General features: G+C 46.9%; 1 protein-coding gene across 6 annotated transcripts in view; it reads right to left on the bottom strand.

Moving 5' to 3' along the window:
• Positions 1–18,840, bottom strand: part of STXBP5L (syntaxin binding protein 5L) — a 93,170-nt gene that overhangs the window by 54,001 nt on the left and 20,329 nt on the right. For all 6 annotated transcript variants that reach the window (XM_053457011.1, XM_053457007.1, XM_053457009.1 and 3 more), the window contains exons 3-4: positions 4,083–4,164; positions 2,413–2,513 (exon numbers count right to left, since the gene is read on the bottom strand). In XM_053457011.1, the coding sequence (XP_053312986.1) occupies positions 2,413–2,513; positions 4,083–4,164 (183 nt within the window). The remainder of the gene's footprint in view (positions 1–2,412; positions 2,514–4,082; positions 4,165–18,840) is intronic.

The raw sequence follows: 18,840 nt of genomic DNA, 5'->3' as shown, positions 1-18,840 counted from the left end.
CTGTACAGAATCCTTTCCTTTGTCGTCTCCAGCGCATTAACTGATTAATCACAAAACCCTCCAGCAAATCCAAAACACCCTGTGCTATATTATTACCCCCGGTAAACGGTGCTGTGCGCGGCGGGCATCCCGAGGGGTGAATCCCAGCAGCCCAAATGGGGACTGAAGTCTTCGGGCTGCCCCTGCCGGGGTAACAGAGGAGCCCAGCGGGGTCACAAAACCGGTAGTACAAAGAGTGTGAGCTGCGCAGGAGACCGGGCTCTGCCAGGGGTAAGAGGAAGGGGGAAATGGAGATGTTAGAGCGAGTGAGTGTTAGTGTACGCTGTCAGAGTGAGTGGGTGTTAGTGTACGCTGTTAGTGTGAGTGGGTGTTAGTGTATGCTGTTAGAGTGAGTGGGTGTTAGTGTACGCTGTTAGAGTGAGTGGGTGTTAGTGTATGCTGTTAGTGTGAGTGGGTGTTAGTGTACGCTGTTAGAGTGAGTGGGTGTTAGTGTATGCTGTTAGAGCGAGTGAGTGTTAGTGTACGCTGTTAGAGTGAGTGGGTGTTAGTGTATGCTGTTAGAGTGAGTGGGTGTTAGTGTACGCTGTTAGAGTGAGTGGGTGTTAGTGTATGCTGTTAGAGTGAGTGGGTGTTAGTGTATGCTGTTAGTGTGAGTGGGTGTTAGTGTATGCTGTTAGTGTGAGTGGGTGTTAGTGTACGCTGTCAGAGTGAGTGGGTCTTGGACTGACCCTTCCTTACCGAGGGACTAAGCTCATCAATCTGCCCCCTCCCAGCTGCCCCGGACACGGCGGGCCCCGGGGGTCTCCTGCCGGCTGATAGAAGTGGCCCCCGCTCTGATGTGTGTTGTTGCCCGTTCTCGGTAGCGTTACGGGAATCGGTTTTTGGCTCTGCGGGTTGGATAAGCCGATGTCTGACAGCTCCGGAGCCGCCGTTCCTCCCGTGAAAAGCCGCTTTTGATATATTTTTGTAACGTGTGCTGCCCGGCCTTCCCTGAGGAACACGCAATCATAACATGACCGGGTAATTAACCCCGCTCAAGCCGCCTCCCGCGGACGGTAAAATTACAGGTAAAAGCCGGGTGAATATTCATCAGCGTTCTCTGGCGGGATATATTTTCATTCTTTATTGAATGCGATATTTATGAGGTCATCGTGATTACTCTATAAATAAACATTTAAAATGACCGCTCTAAACCTTCACTCCTTAAACTGCTGCAATTCAGCCTCTAAAACCATCTGCAATTAATATATATTTTTTTTTTTGATGAGGATCAACAACCATGGCATGCATTAACTCACTTAACACACTCACTTAATGCTCAGCGCATGCGCACAGGAGGCTGAACACACTTTAACACTGACATTTAACAATTTCCCGACAGATTAAATGAAATAGGTGCCAGCGTTCGAAGGGTTATTAATCAAATCCTGTCATTTGTTGGTGAAAAGTATTTTATTGCTCAACCTGTTACAATATTGCAAAGTTAACTAGTGTCACTCTGTAGGGGGTAACTTTCACCTGTCGTGTGCACACACACTCACTCACACACTCATACACACACTCACACACACACTCACAAACACACACACACTCACACTCACACTCACACACACACTCATACACACACACACACTCATGCACACATGCACCACACACACTTATGCACATGCACTCATGCACACATGCTCTCACACACGCACCACACACACACTTACATACTCACCACACACACTCATGTACATACATACACACACTCACACACACTCATGCAGGCACACACACACTCATGCACACACGCACCACACACTTATGCACATGCACTCACACGCACCACACATACATGTGCACTCACACACACACATGCACCACACACTCATGCACACGCACTCATGCACACGCACTCACACACACACTCATGCACACATGCTCTCACACACACGCCCCCCACACACACTCACATACTCACCACACACTCATGCACACACACTCATGTACACACATACACACACTCACACACACACACTCATGCAGGCACACACACACTCATGCACACACGCACCACACACTTATGCATATGCACTCACACGCACCACACACACACATGTGCACCACACACACACATGCACCACACACTCATGCACACGCACTCATGCACACGCACACATGCGCACGCACTCACGAACGCACACATTAACTCTTTGAAACTCTCTGCTGGGCACTGTAGGACGGGGGATTTTTAGCTGTTTATTTTAACACAAACATCTTTAAAAATAAGTTATTTTGGGCCGATCTGACATTTTCTATAAATGTATATTTCTGCCCATTCATTGGTTAATTGTGAATTTAAATAAATGATGAGATGCATCATCTTTTGTAGTTCATTTTTCATGTAAATATGAAGCGTTTTCGTACCGTTCTTTGTGGAATTTCAGGGAGTGCAGCAGAGCCGGTCTTTTCTGTCTCAGGTTCCATAGATGAAGAGTCCCATCTGCGCATGCAGTAACTAATCCCCCCTGAACAAGCGGAATCACAGGAACATATGAAACAAAAGCATTAAACCCATTCCATACAATGCAAGACAACAGTTACTGAAGGGCTGGCGCATTAACCCATTGGGGTAATTGGGGTACAGGAGCCCCATTGGATGATTCTGGAAGGGGAATTCATTGGGCTGATTGGGGATCAGGAACCCACTGAGGAGATTCTGGTACGGAACCTTCATGGGGCGTTTCTGGTATAGCAACCCTTTGGGGCGATTGTGGTACGGGAACCTGCTGGGGCGATTCTCATATAGGAACCAACTGGGGCTTCTGGTATGGGAACCCACTGAGGGGAATCTGTTACAGGAACCCATTGGGGTGGTTCTGGTATGGGTACTCTGTGGGGTGGTTCTGGGATGAGTTCTGTATGGCGTGATTCTGGTATGGGTTCTGTATGGCGTGGTTCTGGTATGGGTTCTGTATGGCGTGATTCTGGTATGGGTTCTGTATGGCGTGATTCTGGTATGGGTTCTGTATGGCGTGGTTCTGGTATGGGTTCTGTATGGCGTGGTTCTGGTATGGGTTCTGTATGGCGTGATTCTGGTATGGGTTCTGTATGGCGTGGTTCTGGTATGGGTTCTGTATGGCGTGGTTCTGGTATGGGTTCTGTATGGCAGGATTCTGGTATGGGTTCTGTATGGCGTGGTTCTGGTATGGGTTCTGTATGGCGTGGTTATGGTATGGGTTCTGTATGGCGTGATTCTGGTATGGGTTCTGTATGGCGTGGTTCTGGTATGGGTTCTGTATGGCGTGGTTCTGGTATGGGTTCTGTATGGCAGGATTCTGGTATGGGTTCTGTATGGCGTGGTTATGGTACAGGAACCGGCTGGGGTGGTTCTGGTATGGGAACCGATTACTATGATACTGGGATTCTATCACTGATACTGGGATTCTATCACTGATACTGGGATTCTATCACTGATACTGGGATTCTATCACTGATACTGGGATTCTATCACTGATACTGGGATGGTGCTCTCCTTTTCCGGTATGAGATCTCTTCATGGCTGACGGCGAGGTGTATACCGAGGAGCTTACAGTCTTTTCCTCTGCCGTTCTCCGTGTGCACATCGAGCACACGGCTGCTCTATATGTCTCTTCGCGATAGGAAGAGAAGAATCACGTGACACGCCGGCCCTATGACCCCGGCGCGTTTAACCTCTCGGAACGCTGGAGACGCTTAGATTCTTACTGATTTCCAGAACAGAAGGAAACCTAAGAGAATTACCTGCCATTTATTATCTTTACAAAGAACAACGCAGGAGCCCCAATAACTCAAAATCAAACTGCTCTCTTAATATAGGTGCAAACCTGGCGGATGCCCCAGCTGGGGGTATCATTGGCAAAAGCACAAAGGGGTCAAGCAGAGCCGCCATATTGGGGTAATAACCCATTGGCTGAGCAAAGGGCCGTCAAGGTTCACATGCCAATAATGGAGATGCAGCACACAGGGGGTAACCGCTTGGCCCCCGGGGCTTCTCGTTTTGTAACGCAGGACTGGCTGCCCCGGGAGCGGGGGGCGTTATTCAGGGGGACGCTCACCTCGTTGATTAGGAACTGGAGATGATGGACCGCCGCTCCGCTGTCATGCTGGCAGTGGCAATCGACCCCCGGCCGGCCTAATCTGTTATCGATAGTCAAGGATTTAACGAGAAAACAATTATTAAGCAATTACCCGATGACATAAGCGGTGACACCAGCTACGGTACATGCGCGTTTATCTCGGTGCCGGGGATGCCTGAGGTCACCACGACCATTACCTAAATACCACCCCCAGGGCCCGTGCCCCCCGTACGTCGCAGCAGATACCCCGCGCTATGACAGATAATTAGCGTGGAAGTTCCTTTATTCCCCTGGAGGTTATTCCTGAATAAATGTCAGAGAAACGCACGGCCGAGACACAGAAACATCGATCCCATTTATCCCTCCTCCTCGCGGAAAAACACAGCCATTTCTCATTGGTGTTTAACAATAAATTCTTGAAGCAAAAGACTGAAGAGAACAGAATCCCCAAACAGCACAGAGAGGCGGGAAACTCACCCAAAATATCACATGATCAACAACAATGGCGGCTCCAGGTCTACAGATAAACGGCTGGGGTTATATTACTGTATACAGCGCTGGGGGTTATATTACTGTATACAGCACTGGGGGTTATATTACTGTATACAGCGCTGGGGGTTATATTACTGTATACAGCGCTGGGGGGTTATATTACTGTATACAGCGCTGGGGTTATATTACTGTATACAGCGCTGGGGTTATATTACTGTATACAGCGCTGGGGGTTATATTACTGTATACAGCGCTGGGGGTTATATTACTGTATACAGTGCTGGGGGGTTATATTACTGTATACAGCGCTGGGGGGGTATATTACTGTATACAGGGCTGGGGGTTATATTACTGTATACAGCGCTGGGGGGTTATATTACTGTATACAGCGCTGGGGGGGTATATTACTGTATACAGCGCTGGGGTTATATTACTGTATACAGCGCTGGGGGGTTATATTACTGTATACAGCGCTGGGGGTTATATTACTGTATACAGTGCTGGGGGTTATATTACTGTATACAGCGCTGGGGGTTATATTACTGTATACAGCGCTGGGGGTTATATTACTGTATACAGCGCTGGGGGGTTATATTACTGTATACAGCGCTGGGGGGTTATATTACTGTATACAGCGCTGGGGGTTATATTACTGTATACAGCGCTGGGGGTTATATTACTGTATACAGCGCTGGGGGGTTATATTACTGTATACAGCGCTGTGGGTTATATTACTGTATACAGTGCTGGGGGGTTATATTACTGTATTCAGCGCTGGGGGGTTATATTAATGTATACAGCGCTGGGGGTTATATTACTGTATACAGCGCTGGGGGGTATATTACTATATACAGCGCTGGGGGTTATATTACTGTATACAGCGCTGGGGGGTATATTACTATATACAGCGCTGGGGGTTATATTACTGTATACAGCGCTGGGGGGTTATATTACTGTATACAGCGCTGGGGGTTATATTACTGTATACAGTGCTGGGGGTTATATTACTGTATACAGCGCTGGGGGTTATATTACTGTATACAGCGCTGGGGGGTTATATTACCGTATACAGCGCTGGGGGGGTTATATTACTGTATACAGCGCTGGGGGTTATATTACTGTATACAGCGCTGGGGGGTTATATTACTGTATACAGTGCTGGGGGTTATATTACTGTATACAGTGCTGGGGGTTATATTACTGTATACAGCGCTGGGGGTTATATTACTGTATACAGTGCTGGGGGTTATATTACTGTATACAGTGCTGGGGGTTATATTACTGTATACAGTGCTGGGGGTTATATTACTGTATACAGCGCTGGGGGGGTTATATTACTGTATACAGCGCTGGGGGATATATTACTGTATACAGTGCTGGGGGTTATATTACTGTATACAGCGCTGGGGGTTATATTACTGTATACAGCGCTGGGGGTTATATTACTGTATACAGCACTGGGGGGTATTACTGTATACAGCGCTGGGGGGTTATATTACTGTATCCAGCGCTGGGGGTTATATTACTGTATACAGCGCTGGGGGGTTATATTACTGTATACAGTGCTGGGGGTTATATTACTGTATACAGCGCTGGGGGTTATATTACTGTATACAGTGCTGGGGGTTATATTACTGTATACAGAGCTGGGGGTTATATTACTGTATACAGCGCTGGGGGTTATATTACTGTATACAGCGCTGGGGGGTTATATTACTGTATACAGCGCTGGGGGTTATATTACTGTATACAGCGCTGGGGGTTATATTACTGTATCCAGCGCTGGGGGTTATATTACTGTATACAGCGCGGGGGGTAATATTATTGTATACAGCGCTGGGGGTTATATTACTGTATACAGCGCTGGGGGTTATATTACTGTATACAGCGCGGGGGGTAATATTATTGTATACAGCGCTGGGGGGTATTACTGTATACAGCCAGTTCCAATAAACTCCTCTGCAGCATGAGGCAGAAATGGTCTCCCTGAAAGTATCACATTTCAGGACATGTTCTTGGGAAATGATTAATTTTATCTTGGAAATATAAATGTGGTGATTCTGAGCGCCGGCTGCGTCTGCGGGGGGCCGTGTCTATAATCCCGAAGGCAGCTGCGAGCCTCTAGAGCAGATCTGCCGGCCAAACTCTCGCTGAAGCCTCCCGATTTCCTCATCAGTATGAGAAACTCTCTGCTAGCGGCCGCCGTCTGTCCGCTGGACTGCGAGGAATGTCCAATTCTACAAAAATGTTATTAAGCTATTTAATATTATAACTCATTTTATGTTATTAATTTAAAAATATCACAACTAACAACCAGAAAGACAGAAACCCAGAACCCACCGGCAGATCGGCCCCATCCGGCCCCCCGTCTGGTCGCCCGCTTGTCCTGCTGTAACGACTCAAACCTTAATCAGTCGTTGGTCTCGTCTTAGATTCAGGAGCCGTATGTCTATCCCATGCATGTTTAATACCCTCGCTGTATTACCCTCTACCACCTCTGCTGGGAGGCTCTTCCATCTATGTTATCTAACCACCCTCCCAGAACCCCAAGGTGGGTGGCTCCATATAATAGGAGTTAATGTTTCCAGCGGTCTCCGGTTCATGTTGCAGTTTCCAAGATGGCGGCTTTTTCTCCTGTCAGATATTAGACAGCCGCCCGCGGTGATCAGAGGAAGCCGAAAGTTATATCCACAGCGAACAATATCTCCCGGAATAAGTCAGATAAAACTGCCACGCGTCAGGCGATGATAAGAGAAAGAAACGTCTTCTAATCCCCCGGCTCGGAATCCTCTCCGTGACGCTCAGAGGCGGCCGCGCAGGATAAGAGATGCCAAAGCCCTTGATCCATTTTAAGATATAGGATCAAGAATTCTCAGTATTAATCTTCTTCAAAACTGCCTTTTACACAGAGACGTCTCCACCGCTCCCTCATCTTCCCCACAGAACCCGCCGGCAGATCGGCCCCATCCGGCCCCCGTCCCTCCTGCTGTAAAGACTCAAACCTTAATCAGTCGTTGGTCTCGTCTTAGATTCAGGAGCCGTATATCTGTCCCGCGCATGTTTAATACCCTCACTGTATTACCCTCTACCACTTCTGCTGGGAGGCTGTTCCACTTATCCACCACCCTCTCAGTAAAGTAAAACATCCTTCCGTTCCATCTCAGCCTCTGATCCTCTAGTGTTAGATTCCGGTCTCTTGTTGTAACTTTTCTCCTCCTTTGAATTAAATTCCCTCCTGTCTTTTGTTACATCCCTTTATCTTTTTGTCTCTTCCCTTTTCTCTTCTCTCTCTCTTTCTCCTCTTTCTCTCTTCTCTCTCCCCTGTCTCTTTCTCTCTCCCCTGTCTCTTTTTCCCTTTTCTCTTCTCTCTCTCCTCTCTCTCTCATTCTCCTTTCTCTCTTCTCTCTCTCTCTCTCTCTCTCTCTCTCTCTCTCTCTCTCTCTTCTCTCCCCCCTGTCTCTTTTTCTCTTCTCTCTCCCCTCTCTCTCTCTCTCTGGGAGATAGGCGCAGCATCATGTGACCCTGCCTTTATCCTCGCCAGAACACAATGGGGGTTATTTGTAAAGGACAATTACAATGCAAAGTGTTAAAAGTGGCCTTGTCACCATAGAAACCAATGCAAATTCTGTTTTCTTTTTATAAATCTCCCCCCGCTGCGCTCGTGGTTTGTTTTGTAAGAAGCCAACGGGTTAAACCCGGGGACGCCGGCAGCAGGGGACACAGCTGGATGATGGACCGCACAGTATATAAACCAGGTAAAGAAGTGGTGCTTAGCCCCACCCTCTCCTGCGTAGCTCCACCCTATCCTGCATAGCTCCACCCACTACCTGTCCTTAAACCCTCCATTTCAATCCCCAGCCCCCCACCGCCTATGGCCGCTGTCCGTCCCCTACTGATGTCAGGTTACAGAATAATAAATATAATGCATTCATGTTGTTGTATTCCTGAATTATTATAACGGATCGCTGGATCCCCCATCATTCCCGTTAATTAATATGGAGGAACGCTATGCCCCTTCATTCCCGTTAATAAATATGGAGGAACGCTATGCCTCTTCATTCCCGCTAATAAATATGGAGGAACGCTATGCCTCTTCATTCCCGCTAATAAATATGGAGGAACGCTATGCCCCTTCATTCCCGTTAATAAATATGGAGGAACGCTATGCCCCTTCATTCTCGTTAATAAATATGGAGGAACGCTATGCCTCTTCATTCCCGCTAATAAATATGGAGGAACGCTATGCCCCTTCATTCTCGTTAATAAATATGGAGGAACGCTATGCCCCTTCATTCACGATAATAAATATGGAGGAACGCTATGCCCCTTCATTCCCGTTAATAAATATGGAGGAACGCTATGCCCCTTCATTCCCGTTAATAAATATGGAGGAACGCTATGCCCCTTCATTCACGATAATAAATATGGAGGAACGCTATGCCTCGTCATTCCCGTTAATAAATATGGAGGAACGCTATGCCCCTTCATTCTCGTTAATAAATATGGAGGAACGCTATGCCCCTTCATTCCCGTTAATAAATATGGAGGAACGCTATGCCCCTTCATTCTCGTTAATAAATATGGAGGAACGCTATGCCTCTTCATTCCCGTTAATTATTATGGAGGAACGCTATGCCCCTTCATTCCCGTTAATTATTATGGAGGAACGCTATGCTTCTTCATTCTCGTTAATCAATATGGAGGAACGCTATGCCCCTTCATTCCCGTTAATAAATATGGAGGAACGCTATGCCTCTTCATTCCCGTTAATAAATATGGAGGAACGCTATGCCTCTTCATTCTCGTTAATAAATATGGAGGAACGCTATGCCTCTTCATTCCCGTTAATTATTATGGAGGAACGCTATGCCTCTTCATTCCCGTTAATAAATATGGAGGAACGCTATGCCCCTTCATTCACAATAATAAATATGGAGGAACGCTATGCCCCTTCATTCCCGTTAACAAATATGGAGGAACGCTATGCCCCTTCATTCCCGTTAATAGATATGGAGGAACGCTATGCCCCTTCATTCCCGTTAATTATTATGGAGGAACGCTATGCCCCTTCATTCCCGTTAACAAATATGGAGGAACGCTATGCCTCTTCATTCCCGTTAATTATTATGGAGGAACGCTATGCCTCTTCATTCCCGTTAATAAATATGGAGGAACGCTATGCCCCTTCATTCACAATAATAAATATGGAGGAACGCTATGCCCCTTCATTCCCGTTAACAAATATGGAGGAACGCTATGCCCCTTCATTCCCGTTAATAGATATGGAGGAACGCTATGCCCCTTCATTCCCGTTAATAAATATGGAGGAACGCTATGCCGTTAATTACTATGGCCGACCGCTGGATCCCCCTTCATACATTTTCCTTCCTTTGCAAAATCAGTAAACTGATTACAAAAACTTCCCGCCACCTGTCAAGCCACAGAACGGTAAGATAACGCTAAGATAACGGTACGATACCGGTACGATACCGGTAAGATAACGGTACGATACCGGTAAGATAATGGTACGATACCGGTAAGATTATAAAAGTAACCCGATCCCTGCACATCTTTACCCTGAGAATGTTTTTAACGCCTCCTCTGATGCAGAACATGCGCGCTGGAAACGGAAACGGGAGCTTCTTATTAACCATCATCAGGCACAATACATAAATGACCCAATCTTACCTACGGCGACCACGTGACGCATAACGCATTGGTAACGTATATAAATAGTGATTGTGGCTGGCGCCGGCTCCCTGGTGAGGACGTATATATTTCATGGCTTGTTTTTCTTGATATCTATATAATAAACCGCAGCACGACCTGCGCAATAACCTCCTCCACAAACCTCTTCCAGAGGATCACCCCGCGGCGAATAATCTCATTCCCGGAATTCTGGAATCTCCGCATTATTAATCATAGAACGTTCACAATGTACGGCTGTATATATATATATAAAATAACTATAATTATATCAATCCGGCCGCAGTGTGAAGCCACCGAGGACCTCCTCTGATGCAGATGAATTACCTCTTTAGCTGCATTTAGTAGATACCTGTTGGGGGGAACTTTTACTCTGCAATAGACAGAGGAGTATTGTGGGGGGCATAACATCCGGGTTAAAGGGGGGGGGATCCACCAGAGCGCCATGTTGTTTTCTTTTTTACCCCAGTTGTTGTTTTTGCCCCCATAATATAAAGTTTTCAGGCAGCTGCATATCAGCCGTTTGTATGATTCTCGCTCTGTTATCTGATCCCTGATCTACTAAACCCCCGACTCCTTATCATACTGCCTGTGGGGAACAGTAGAATGGCTCAGTCTTAATCACTAAACTGGACTTACTGACTAATTAAGGTCTATGGAGGAACGGACTTCATTAGCATCGCCATAAAGCATCAGCTCAGTGCGGTGTTTGAGCCGGGAAAGTCACCCAAAATATCACATGACCGACAGCAACGGCGGCTCCAGATCTGCAGGGGCAAAATGAGATATTACTGTATACAGCGCTGGGGGTTATATTACTGTATACAGCGCTGGGGGTTATATTATTGTATACAGTGCTGGGGGGTTATATTACTGTATACAGCGCTGGGGGGTTATATTACTGTATACAGTGCTGGGGGTTATATTACTGTATACAGCGCTGGGGGTTATATTACTGTATACAGCGCTGGGGGTTATATTACTGTATACAGCACTGGGGGGTTATATTACTGTATACAGCGCTGGGGGTTATATTACTGTATACAGCGCTGGGGGTTATATTACTGTATACAGCGCTGGGGGGTTATATTACTGTATACAGCGCTGGGGGTTATATTACTGTATACAGCGCTGGGGGTTATATTACTGTATACAGCGCTGGGGGTTATATTACTGTATACAGCGCTGGGGTTATATTACTGTATACAGCGCTGGGGGTTATATTACTGTATACAGCGCTGGGGGGTTATATTACTGTATACAGCGCTGGGGGTTATATTACTGTATACAGCGCTGGGGGGTTATATTACTGTATACAGCGCTGGGGGTTATATTACTGTATACAGCGCTGGGGGTTATATTACTGTATACAGCGCTGGGGGTTATATTACTGTATACAGCGCTGGGGTTATATTACTGTATACAGCGCTGGGGGTTATATTACTGTATATAGCGCTGGGGGGTTATATTACTGTATACAGCGCTGGGGGTTACATTACTGTATACAGCGCTGGGGGGTTATATTACTGTATACAGCGCTGGGGGTTATATTACTGTATACAGTGCTGGGGGTTATATTACTGTATACAGCGCTGGGGGTTATATTACTGTATACAGCGCTGGGGGTTATATTACTGTATACAGCGCTGGGGGTTATATTACTGTATACAGCGCTGGGGGGTTATATTACTGTATACAGCGCTGGGGGTTATATTACTGTATACAGCGCTGGGGGTTATATTACTGTATACAGCGCTGGGGGTTATATACTGTATACAGTGCTGGGGGGTTATATTACTGTATACAGAGCTGGGGGTTATATTACTGTATACAGCGCTGGGGGGTTATATTACTGTATACAGCGCTGGGGGTTATATTACTGTATACAGCACTGGGGGTTATATAACTGTATACAGCGCTGGGGGGTTATATTACTGTATACAGTGCTGGGGGGGTATATTACTGTATATAGCGCTGGGGGGTTATATTACTGTATATAGCGCTGGGGGTTATATTACTGTATACAGCACTGGGGGGTTATTACTGTATACAGCGCTGGGGGTTATATTACTGTATACAGCGCTGGGGGTTATATTACTGTATACAGCGCTGGGGGGTTATATTATTGTATACAGCGCTGGGGGTTATATTACTGTATACAGCGCTGGGGGTTATATTACTGTATACAGCGCTGGGGGGTTATATTACTGTGTACAGCACTGGGGGTTATATTACTGTATACAGCGCTGGGGGTTATATTACTGTATATAGCGCTGGGGGTTATATTACTGTATACAGCGCTGGGGGGTTATATTACTGTATATAGCGCTGGGGGTTATATTAATAGGGGTCCCTATTCTGTCCTGATTGCTGCGTGAACGACGCCATGAAATACGGGGCTGATAATGAATTATTTCCAGGGCTGGTTTTTATTCCCAGTCGGCCCTGGAATCAGTACAAATCCTACCCAGTGCATTTGAAACATAAATCTTCTTTTCTCATCTCCCCCCACATCTTTACTCGGTTTGAAGGATTCCCGCGAGCGAGCGCCGTACGGCAGCCCGAGCCCCGTCTCACCCTCATGAGATATCAGAGCCTTGGGGGCAGAAACCAAACAGGTCCAGCCTGATAACGCGATGAATCAGTGAGATATAATAATTATAATAATAATAATAGGATGATATTATTTATTGATTTATATCACATTCTGCGGCTCAGTACAATGAGATGTACAGTAGTACCACCTATGTTTCCCTGTTTAGTTTGTCCAGTCCCTCTTTGGCCCCCCCGATGCCCCTCTTTTCTGGGGGCTCTGAGGGTTTGCTGGGTACGAGGGTATCTCTATTCTCTTTGGAAGGGGTTCTCGCTGTGAATCGTCGCTCTATGCATTCTATACGGTCTATTCTATACGGCCCGAACACCCTGATAAACCTCACCCTATTCCATATCCCGGATAGTAAAGGGTTAAAATACGATCGGTTGGCGTTTAAAGACTATTTCGTTATTCAGTGACGATCTGATCCTAAATGTCTTCTGCCGACACATTGTATTTGTAAAAAAATCATGAATTTTTACTAATAAAACCAAAAATAAGCAAATGAAAACGGTTCGGCTTCCAGATAAAATACTTAAAAATGGGATTGCGATACGCGCTGTTTTTTTGGCTTTTTTTTTACTTTAAATTGATAAAATGAATGTTTAGAATTAGTCTGTGCTGGAGGAGGGCCGGGCCGGGGCCGAATACTCATGTTTCTGCGTTAGATGTGGAGCCGGCTCCTCCAGATGGCTCGATGGCTGTTCCCGGAAACAATCTGTCCGCAGAGCATTTCCAAGGCAGCTCTCTTTGCATCAATTAGAAGGCTTGGGCTTCATCCGAGTGCCGAATTCGGCCCAAACCTCACACGGACAGGCGCTTTCCATACGCACTGTCAGCGCCGGGGTCTTCTGTCACCCCCCCCGTTATTCTTCCTCGTTAACGTTCAAAGCTTTTATTGAAAGCGATTTCCATAATAATAATGAAAATACATTAAAACGGTCTGCGTTCAGTGCATGACATCATCGTATGACATCATTTTAAAATGCGATACAGTTTGGGGGATTGCATATGGTCTTCTGCGCAAATACGGATCGTGTGTTTTATCTGATTCCACGAAAATTAACCCCTTAATGACAAAGCCCGTACATGTACGGGCTCAAATTGCATTCGTTTTCAAGGGGTTAAGAACGAAGAAAAAACGGCAATAAGATATTATTTATGAAAAAAATGAAGAATTTTTTTATTTTTTTTTAAAACCACCCTTAATACTAGTTCCAGAAGGGACCGGTAATTGGTCGATACCCCCCGGGGTGGTTCTATTGCCCCTAAGTCACAGAGGCCGTCAGGAACATGCATTGAGCGCGGGATACATGGCAGGTCGGATGCTTTACCCCCGCGTGGGGGTCTTACACATATCCCTGACGCGCACACCTATCCCCGGGAGAATTTCCAGCAAGTTCCGTAATCTGATTGCAGATCATTAAGAGCAGCCAGACAGCGGCCACGTTCTCTCCACCAAACATGACATTATTCAGGAGAGGAGAGAATTAAAGGTCATCTGAAGGTCAGACGGCCTCGCGGAGCCGCGCAGGAAGCCTTCGTTTACGATAAGACCCCCCTTTATTACCGCTGCGTTCCGGTCTTAAAGGTGCCGTTCCACTACTTCACAATTCCACAGCCACTCGAACGGATTACGTTTCCAAACGCAGGCTGCCGACCGCCGAGGAAAACCTGCATCTAGAATCAATAATTACAGAATGTTAAATAATCCCTGCTAACCCCCCCCAGCCCCGGATCAGGAGTCCCTGCGGATCCACGGCCCCCTCCACAGTCAGATTTCTTCTCCTTTATTCCAAAATGGGACACCTTTTACTATACAGGTCCAGAAATATATCGATTTGGGGGGGGGGTTATTTCTGAGGATTTAAAGGCAGGCAGACAATGCCACAGAGCGGCAGGAGATGCAAGCAGAATGCCGGGCTGTATAGGGAGAGGGAAGAGCTCTTGCTGTTGTACGGAGGACCGCTGAGGCCTCACTTGGAGTATTGCGTGCAGCACCGGAGAGCGGCTCTCCAGAAGGATATAGAAATGATGGGCGACTAAAACGCTTCATGGATTACAGGATAAAAAATGATCTCACCGTGTAAAGCTTGGAAGAAAGATGTGACGGGGGGATAGAAACAACGAATTAACACGATAAAGAGTATATTTCAAAGAAGAAATCCTACCACAACAAGAGGACAACAAATGCAAGGGGTAAAGGTTTAAAAGTAAAACATTACATTACATTACCGTGAGGGTAGTGGATGCATAAAACAGCCTTCCAGCAGAGGCGGTAGATGGTAGTACAGTGGAGGAGTTAAGGCATGCATGGGATAGGTATAAGGCTATATTAGATAGAAAGCCAGGGGCTAAGGAAAGCATTCAGAAATTGGGCAGACCGGACGGGCCGAATGGTTCTTAGCTGTCGGCACATTCTGTGTTTCTTTGGAACGCGGACCGGTGGTTTGGAAACAGCGCCCGACGGGCTGCGATTGTCAGATACTGGATCCTAGCACCGGGAGCCAAATTGCTTACCAAATCAAAAAGTCTACTTTTTCGGCAATGAATGAAGGCAATCATTCCCTAATCCTGCAGGACGCCCCAAACGCTTTTCCAGAAACAATCCTTTAATCAGCTGCAATTCTGTAAAATCATCGATCTTTGTTGGGAAGACTAGATTTCCGTGACACAGAAGCAGGTGAGGAGAAGATAAAACACCCGATCCGTTACGCATTCTCCCTGCACATGCCCCGTCGGGCTCCCGCTTACTAGCCTGCCACTGAGCATGTGCGGGATGTGTACTGACGAACGCTTCCTGCCTGCAGTAGAGGCAGGAGGGGGAGGAGTCACAGGACACAGGAAGTATAACGTTCCGACTCCAATAACTAAATAACGCCGGCAGCGACATGCATGCAGTAAAATGCATTGAATCTGATAAAAGGGCCGACGGGGGCCTTTACTGATATGTAAGCGAGCTGCCGGGGCTCTGTCACTAAAATCTAATGTAACAATGCAGAGCTGTTCATCCTGTAATTTAGTTATTAGTATTATTTTATTGATTTATAGTTCCACCCTATACCGCGGCGCTGTACAAACAGCACAAAACAAGCAGCACGCCGGCACAAGGTAAGTGTGGCCGTGTTCCAACGAGCGCTGACTGATATCTAAAGCCCTGTATAATACACTAAGCTCCAGTGATCCCCGTTCCATAACATTTCCAATTTGCATAAAACTCAATTATTGACTCCATTATTCCTGGAATAGAAATTGCCTTCGTCGCCGTGCCGACGCTATTCTTATCTGCTAAGCTGCCCTCCATAAATCTCTCCGGCGTGCGGTGACACCGCCGGTAATCCCGGCCACAGGAAGGGACTTGCCGTTAAACACACCACAAAGATACATGTAATTACAGGAGTCTGGGACCCGGCCCGTGAGCTTACAATCTAGCACTTTCATACAAAGTTCCTTATGGGCTCGTGAGGGCTCTGCTCGTGAGCTTACAATCTAAAAGAAATTCTATAGGTAAATCTGAGGCAGTAGTTAGGGGGGGGTAAGCGGCTGCAGGGTGTAAAACAGAATCTTTAAATAAAAGAGAGCGGAACTTGCGGCAAGATGGCGGCTTACAGAGGCTTGAGGTGAAGAAATCCGCTGAAATGCGAATGAATGAAACCTCTCCAAAACGACTCCACTGACAAACAAAACGCACGCGCGACGGGCAGTTCTAACGCACAAATTTAATGCTAAACGCTACTGCCGAAGCAGACCCCCCTACCGTCTCGCCTCCCCCCCAACCATCTAATAGATTGTAAGCTCATAAGACCAGGGCCCTCTCCTCCTGTATCAGTATATCTTTAAAGCGTGTTTATGTTCCTGTTACTGTAACGGAGTTATGGAACCTGCTGGCCCCATATATATATATATATATATATAAACCTAATGCAAACCCCTGGGGCAATTATAACAACCACAGGCTGGACAGCAGCCATACATAATAATAGCGACGGCCATAATAATAGCGACGGCCATGGCTCCTAGATTGTTAGCTCTGGCTCCTAACTTTCTGTGCTGTTTTCTATTGACCTGTATGGCCGTGCATAACGGCAATCTGTATAATATATATTATATGTATAGTATATAATATATACCCGGGAATAGCGGGAGAGACGAATGAAATGACAATATCACAGGAGTGACCCGTCCTGTAACAACGTTCCTGGAAATCGTTTATATGAAGCTCTCGCATACGAATGTTTCGTGCGCCGCGTGATCGCAGGCTGGATCCGGCACACTCTTCCCGTGAAGCTCTATCTTTGGAGCATGATGTCATCGCTCGCGTGTCACACTGCCAGCCGTCGCAGCTCCTGCTTCATGTGATGTTTCACGGACTCCTGGGAAGCAATTACTGCGGCGTCTCCTTTCCTATCACCGCCGTCAGTCCTTCGTGTTATTTAATGCGACACAAAATCCTGTCCGGGATTATCCCGATCGCAGCCGACATCCCCGGCCTCTTTAGATTCTGATGTCACCCAGCCTGTCCGTAAATTAAACTTCCTTCCGTTCCACCTCAGTCTCTGATTCTCTAGTGTTAGACTCCGGGCTCTTCTTAAAATAAATTCCCTTCAGTCCTTAATTGCTTTTCCTGCTGTTTCTATACACATTATCGGGGCTTTTAGGGCCGTAGAACCCTGCGATCCCCTCATACCCAGCAAACACTCTGACCTCCTAGAAAAGAGGGGCATCAGGGGAGGAGAGAGGGGCATCAGGGGAGGAGAGAGGGGCATCAGGGGAGGAGAGAGGGGCATCAACGAGAAATAGAGGGACATCAGGTAAGGAACAGATGTTTGAGAGAGGGAATGGTCAAACTAAACAAGGGCACTTGGGAGGAATATCTTATTAACAATCGTACATCTGTAACAGTCTCTTCTCTCCACCTTCTCTCTCTCCCATCCAGTCTCTGTATTCTCTCCCCCCCCCTCTCTCTCTCTCTCTCCCATTCCCTCTCTTCTCTCCCCTTACCGTCTCTGTATTCTCTACCCCTCTCTCTCTTCTTTCCCCATAACTCTCTCTCCCATACTGTCTCTGTATGCCCCCCTCTCTCTCCCATCCCCTCTCTCTCTCTTCCCCTAAAGCCGGACATTATGAGACCCCTCAGTCTTTCCTGATCATGTTTTATCCTGTAAGCCATTCCCCATTCCCGTCGCCTCCTCTGAACTCTCTCCAGAATCTCTTCTAGAGACGGGGAGAAACGCGTTGGGTCTTTCTCATGATCTCTGCGCCGTGGCCGGTACATAACAGGCATCTCTGTGGTGTTTCCTAATGAAACGCAATAGCACGGGCAGCGCGCATGTTTACTCGGAGCGCAATGTATCTGCATTATTTATCCCCGAAAGTTCCGGGTTCACAGAACACACGAGTAGCTCGTAACCCCGCGGAGATCCTTCGTCAGACACCGAGGTATAAATAACCAGCGCGGCGGGTCAGGGACCGGGCGAGTAATTACAGGCTGCTCGTTATAGTTTTATGTAAATGATGCGCCGGGCATGTCGCCGCTTGCTCTTTTATGGCTTACAAGTATTTTTTATTTATAATTAAGAACGCAGAGAGAGAGAGAGAGAGAGAGATCTGTTTACAAATAAAACAAAAAATAGCAAAAGTCCACGAAATACAAAAAAAACGATCCTCGTAACGAGAAAACATAAAGAAAAATCTCACAAAAGAGAAATAAGCGGAACGCCGTGTAGTTAGAAACCCCATTCCTGTCACCGTAACGGCTGGGGGGGTTATATCCTTCTGGGGGAGAAATCCGGACCCTGGGATGCCTGTGAGGGGAAAGCTCGTTCAGCCGTTTCCTTGAATCCGCCGAGCTCGGGCGCATGGCTCTTATCGGCAAACGAAACCCCCGGGTGCTCAGCCAGCGACGTGAAGGCGAGGAGCGGCTGACGGGAATAGCAGTGAGGGCTT

Source organism: Spea bombifrons, chromosome 2 (assembly GCF_027358695.1).
Source record: "Spea bombifrons isolate aSpeBom1 chromosome 2, aSpeBom1.2.pri, whole genome shotgun sequence".
In the NCBI taxonomy this organism is placed as follows: Eukaryota; Metazoa; Chordata; class Amphibia; order Anura; family Pelobatidae; genus Spea; species Spea bombifrons.
This window is presented reverse-complemented; position numbering and strand designations above follow the sequence as displayed.